The 6,301-nt window shown below is 37.4% G+C and overlaps 1 protein-coding gene across 2 annotated transcripts in view; it reads left to right on the top strand.

Annotated features, from left to right (window-relative positions):
• Positions 1–6,301, top strand: part of NUP205 (nucleoporin 205) — a 74,421-nt gene that overhangs the window by 48,570 nt on the left and 19,550 nt on the right. For both annotated transcript variants that reach the window (XM_017532503.2, XM_017532505.2), the window contains exons 30-33: positions 382–573; positions 1,477–1,598; positions 3,182–3,320; positions 5,722–5,848. In XM_017532503.2, coding sequence (XP_017387992.1) covers positions 382–573; positions 1,477–1,598; positions 3,182–3,320; positions 5,722–5,848 — 580 coding nt within the window. The remainder of the gene's footprint in view (positions 1–381; positions 574–1,476; positions 1,599–3,181; positions 3,321–5,721; positions 5,849–6,301) is intronic.

Below are 6,301 nucleotides of genomic sequence, written 5' to 3'. Positions count from 1 at the left end.
GATCTCTTGACCTCGTGATCCACCCACCTCGGCCTCCCAAAGTGCTGGGATTACAGGCGTGAGCCACTGCGCCCGGCCAAATTTCTTTTTTCTAATAAGCAATGTTAGAATCTACTAAAATGTATATCTAATGCCATTATTTTAATGTGTTAGGTTTTGTTTTGGAAATAAATCTTTACCTGAGAGCTTTCCTTAAATGACAAATAGAGATTCGGATCCATAGTTTTTAACTTCTTAAAATAAAAAAAAAGGAAATTTCATTGCAAGAAACATTCTCTTTATGAAAAAAATTCTTCATATTTCCAGATAAAGGCAGTTACTGTTGTTGATTGATTTTGGTAGCATCTGCATGTTTTGGACTTTAATTTATTCCTCCTTTAGATGCTGGCCCTGGCTCTGCTTGATCGGATTGTCTCTGTGGATAAACAGCAGCAGTGGCTTTTGTATCTTTCTAACAGTGGCTACTTGAAGGTCCTTGTAGACAGCTTGGTAGAAGATGACCGTACTTTGCAGAGTTTACTCACACCACAGCCTCCCCTTTTAAAAGCACTTTATACTTATGAATCTAAAATGGTAAGGCTTTCTAGACATTTGATGTTAGATCAAGAAGTCATTTTCTCTTGGCTATAGAAGGATTAAAGAAAATTAATGTGGCATACATTTTGAATATTTCTATACATTTTTAATATTTCTATCATTTTCTATCCTTTTTTAAAGGAGTTTTAAACTTAGGAATCTTCCTAGTGTGCAATAGATGGGTGAAATGATCCTCAAAGGGCTAGCTGGATAACGGGACTCCTGCTTCCCTCACTCACTCGGGTTGCTCATGATGGTAATATGACAGACAGCGCTCCATGAGGACAGAACAAAATTGTCCTCTCACAATATGATTCAGACTATAGTAGTTGCCTATTGAAAATTTCCATGTAGATATGCTGTTTCTATTCTAAACACAGCATTTTCAATACAGTATATAATTCATTGTTTCTTTGTCTGCAAATCTGTTTTAATTTCTATTTCCTCCTGCTTAAAAGGATCACATATGTTACAATAATAGAAGCACTGAAGTCTTAGATTTTTCATTTGCTTCTTTTTCCTCCTTCATTTATTTAACAGGTATTTATGAAATACCTGCAAAATGGCAGGCATGGCACTAGGTACTGGAGACACAGCTGTTAGCAAAACAGACAAAATTCCTTGCCCTCCATGGGTCCACATGGTAATAACAGAACCCACACTGTAAATGAGTACTTGAATCGTGCAAGCTACTGTCCTTGGGCACTTCAGATATGTTGTACCACTGAGTCCTCATGAAAATCCTAGGAAGAAAGTCATATAATGTAACCTGGTCACTAGCCCAGATTTCTATTCAGTGAAAACTAAAGATGAGAAATGTGCTGTGAGAGTGTTTCACTTTTCAGCGAGGCCGTTGGACGTGAGTTCCGCACTGATGATTTTTCTTGTGTAACTCCTCAGGCATTTCTCACAAGAGTGGCAAAGATACAGCAGGGTGCTTTAGAGCTGCTAAGATCAGGGGTGATTGTCAGACTAGCTCAATGCCAAGTCTATGACATGCGCCCAGAAACGGACCCGCAGAGGTAAGTGTCTATATAGATTCGTTTGGTTAAACTCCCACTAAAGGATTATTAAGAGGGAAAACAAATTCCAAACACAATTTTGTCACTTAGCAATTCTCGTTTCATCTTGATGTGGGTTTTTTTGATCATGCTGTGCCCTTGTCATTTACTAATAAATGGAAATTGCTAATAAGGGAAAAAGTAGGTGGGGTGGGAGAGAATTTAGTAAATGTGTACTTACCCAATGTTATTGTTTTGTTCATTAGAAATACTTGTTTTCAGTTATACTGTCTTTTAAAGAGTTGTACTAAAATTATATAATTTATTATGAATTTCCTGTTGTAGGATTTCAGATTTTACATATTTTTTTTCTTATTTCAATATTTTGCTTACTGCTTGCTAATTCAAAAGCTTCAAATGGAATTGTTTTCAAGTTTCGAGCTTTTCAGCTGATTTCTTAGTTCAATTCGAATGTGGAAAATTTTTTTTTTCTTTTTTGTTTACATGACTGCAGCATTGTTATGCAAACAGCATAGCATACCTTCCTAGAAGTAAATGATACTTAGTTTGAGTTTAGTAATTGTTTTAAAGGGATCTATTTCAAACTTGAATGTTAGAATTTTTTGGGCTTGTTTTACCTCCAAGAGAAAAACATTTATTTTAGTGTTGCTGTCTAAAGCTTCAAACCTGCGAGTTATTACTTTCACCTTAGGTAAAGTGGGTTGTTAAATATCTTTAGTTCATGGCATGTTATTATCACTTGTCTGTGCAAAGCCTCTCTCTTATTTTCATATTCTGCTTCCCTCTCAATAGCCAGTCATTTTTTTGGTCTAAAAATTTAAATATAAACATTTACAATAAATATGAGTTTATTAATACAGTGCTCTGAGACCTACTCTTAAAGGTTAAGTGATTCTACTGCCTCATTTTAACTCTTAAATCTTGTTTTATTTTTATACAGATTGAGCTTCTCTAATCTGAAAATCTGAAATCTGCAATGCTTCTAAATCCCGAACTTTCTGAGCGCCAATATGGTGCTCAAAGGAAGTGGTCATTGAAGCAATTTGGATTTTGGATTTTCAGATTAGGGATGCTCAACCAGTAAGTATGTATAATGCAAATATTTCAAAATCCAAAAAAGTCTGCAACACTGCTGGTATCAAGCATTTTGGATAAGCGGTACTCCCCCTATACAATGGATAGTACGGTGCATTTTTGGCTTGGATAGAGGAGAGGGAATTTTAGGGAAAGTAGCTTTTTAAATCTGTTTCTTACTTAGAGCCTTATATGGCCCAAGGGAGCATTTAGAGAAGAATAAAAATGTTTGGGAAGTTTCAAGCATTGTCTTGTCAAATTACGTAGGTTTTCCTTGATAAGATTTTTTGGAATTCAAATAACTGTTTTTACTAACTAAGCTATGAATTTAGGAAGACAGATCTGTTTTTGGCCCGCGGATATATATATGGGATGCAGAGTACTCACTAGTAGCTTTACATCTTAATCAGCTGGCAGTGATTTATTTGCCATGTCAATGTTAAGGAGTTGCCTAAAGTATATCTTAATTCTTGGAATGTTTTCTCCTTGTTTGGGTGAAATGAATCAAGCATGTTTGGCATGAGAGACCCTCCAATGTTCATCCCTACCCCAGTGGATCGCTACCGCCAGATTCTCCTCCCAGCTCTCCAGCTGTGCCAGGTCATCCTTACATCTAGTATGGCCCAGCACTTGCAGGCAGCAGGGCAGGTAAGGTGAACCCTTTGTTTAGATATTGTCTAGACCAAAATCCTCATTTTACAAGCGCAGAAACCTTACACATAGAAAGCTTAAGTGAATTTACGTGAGTCCTAATGTTTATGGCAGAGCTAGGTAGAGAAAATAGGCCCCTGTACTTTGTTCTTAACTTCATTGACCCATTTTTGTACTTTTGTTTGAATGAAACATTGTAACTAATTAATAGAATCATGAGACAGAAAACAAGAGACCGAAATTTGTTCTCCTATAATAGAAAGCAGTTATTGTGATAGGAATAAGCTGGTTTCTAAAGTTATTTAACCAGATATTTATTGAAAGGGGGCTATGCTAGGCCTTGCAGCGAACGCAAAAGACAGATGGTAATGCCACATTTATATATGTTAGAGAATGAAATAATTTAAATGAGTGATTTTGCTATCAAAAATTTTTAAACACCAGAAATTAATTTTATTTTAGTTGCTTTTCAGTGAAACACTCCAACATGCCAACAGACACATTTTTTCAGGTTAATAATACTATATGTAATTTAGCCTTTTACTGATTAATTAGGCTTATCATTATGAATCTACAACCTTTTATTGTATTGCTTCATTATATTTTGGAACTGTGTCCTAAAACACTTTGATTTCTGGTCATTTTTTCTGCTTTCTCTACCATTAGGCCTTAGGCCATCTCACCAGGTAGATACTGCACTTTATTTTATACTGTAGCAGTCCAGGTTGATGTTTTACTTCAGTTTTGTTCTTGTTTTTTGAGACGGAGTTTTGCTCTTGTTGCCCAGACTGGAGTGCAATGGCACAATCTCAGCTCACCGCAGCCTCCGCCTCCCGGGTGCAAGTGATTCTGCTGCCTCAGCCTCCTGAGTTGCTGGAATTACAAGCGCATCACCATGCCTGGCTAAATTTGTATTTTTAGTAGAGAAAGGGTTTCATCATGTTGGTCAGGCTGGTCTCGAACTCCCAACCTCAAGTTGTCCGCCCACCTTGGCCTCCCAAAATGCTGGGATTACAGGCATGAGCCACAGTGCCCGGTCTACCTCTTTTAGGCCTGTGTGGTCTTCAAGTTAGTACTTTAAAAGTCAGAGACTTTGCTTGTCTTCTCCTAGATTGAGATTAAGATTTTTTAGTAGAAATGGGACATTATGATACAAGACATTGGTTCCCTAACACCAATCTTGTATTGACTGAAGCAGAATCACCTGAGGAGCCTCTTAGAAAAGCACAGATAACTGAGTTCTGTGACCACCCATTTTAAGCTTAGGCTGGGAATCTATATTAAAAAATAAAAATGATCACAATTCTGAGTGATTCACATCCTTGGGTTGTTTTCGCATATAGTCTTTAAAATGTTTGTATGGTAGTTGAGATATTCCTAAGCCAAAATACTGAGAGAGGCCTCCATGAGTGTACACTGTAAAATGCCATGGTGGAAGGGTAGAGTTTGGAGGTCAGGATTTATATCTCCTTTTTAAAAAACACATCAAAAAGAGAGTTATGGCCAGGTGCGGTGGCTTATGCCTGTAATCCCAGCACTTTGGGAAGCCAAAGTGGGAGGATCACTTTAGCCCAGGAGTTTGAGCCCAGCCTGGGCAACATAGCGAGCTTATATCTCTCTTTTTTATGAGACAGAGTCTCACTTTGTCACCCAGGCTGGAGTGCTATGGCACAATTCCAGCTCACTGCAACCTCTGCCTCCCAGGGTGAGGCAATTTTCATGCCTCAGCCTCTTGAGTAGCTGGAATTACAGATGTGCACTAACACACCTGGCTAATTTTTGTATTTTTAATAGAGATGGCATTTCACCATATTGGCCAGGCTGGTCTCAAACTCCTGACCTCAAGTGATCCACCCACCCGGGCCTCCCAGAGTGCTGGGATTACAGGCGTGAGCCACCGTGCCTGGCCCCCATCTCTAATATAATACAAATTAAAATTTCTTTAAAAAGGAGAATTAGACAAAAGCTTTTATGTGATTTTCCCCACGTAATGATAGTTACACTTTCATAGAGCAACTTCTTGAATTCAGTCGTCATTTTTGTACTCACTCATTTTAAATTCTTAATTTGGCCAAACAATAAAAGAAAGAAAATAGGAGTCAAATAATAGTTTTCATACCGTAGTTCTAAGTTATATTATATTCTTCTGCAGTAGTCTCCAAATGTGCTAACTTATAAACTTTAAAATAATCCCTTAGTCTTGTGAATTTTTAGTTAAATGTTTACTTCCTGAAGAAATAAATATGTAAGTTCAGAAAACAATTGCTTATCTGTTATTCATCCTCATTAATTGAATTACTTGCTTCAGCATTATTTATAAGATGAACTATACATTTATAATATAATTTTCTACTTCTACCTCTGTTTTTCCTATTTCTCTTCCTTTTCAATGGCTTAGGTATTGCAGTTTCTTATTTCACATTCTGATACAATACAAGCAATTCTGCGCTGTCAGGATGTTAGTGCTGGGTCTTTGCAGGAATTGGCTCTACTGACAGGAATTATAAGTAAAGCAGCACTTCCTGGTGAGTTGATTATGTTGAAAGGACTTTTAATAATTCTTTACAGACAGACATAAATTAATAGAATGAGGTTTTTTGTTACTTTGCAGCTATATATGACTTATTTGAAATTGGTATTGCTAACAGCCTTTATTTAAGTAATAAGTTTATATTTATAAAAATGATACGTGCTTGGCTGGGTGTGCTGGCTCATTCCTGTGATCTCATCACTTTGGAAGGCTGAGACAGGAGGATTGCTTGAGGTCAAGGGTTCAAGACCAACTTGGCAACATGAAGAGATCCTGTCTCTACAAAAAAATAAAAAAAATTTAGCTGGGTGTTGGTGGGGGTTCACCTGTGGTCCTGGCTACTTGGGAGGTTGAGGTAAGAGGATTACTTGAGCTGGGAAGGTCAAGTCTGCAGTGAGCCAAGATTATGCCACAGTACTCCAGTCTGGGCAACAAAGCAAGACTTTGT

Source organism: Cebus imitator, unplaced genomic scaffold (genome assembly GCF_001604975.1).
Source record: "Cebus imitator isolate Cc_AM_T3 unplaced genomic scaffold, Cebus_imitator-1.0 Scaffold77, whole genome shotgun sequence".
In the NCBI taxonomy this organism is placed as follows: domain Eukaryota; kingdom Metazoa; phylum Chordata; class Mammalia; order Primates; family Cebidae; genus Cebus; species Cebus imitator.
The sequence above is the reverse complement of the archived record's forward strand: the minus strand, read 5'-3'. Positions and strand labels throughout refer to the sequence as shown.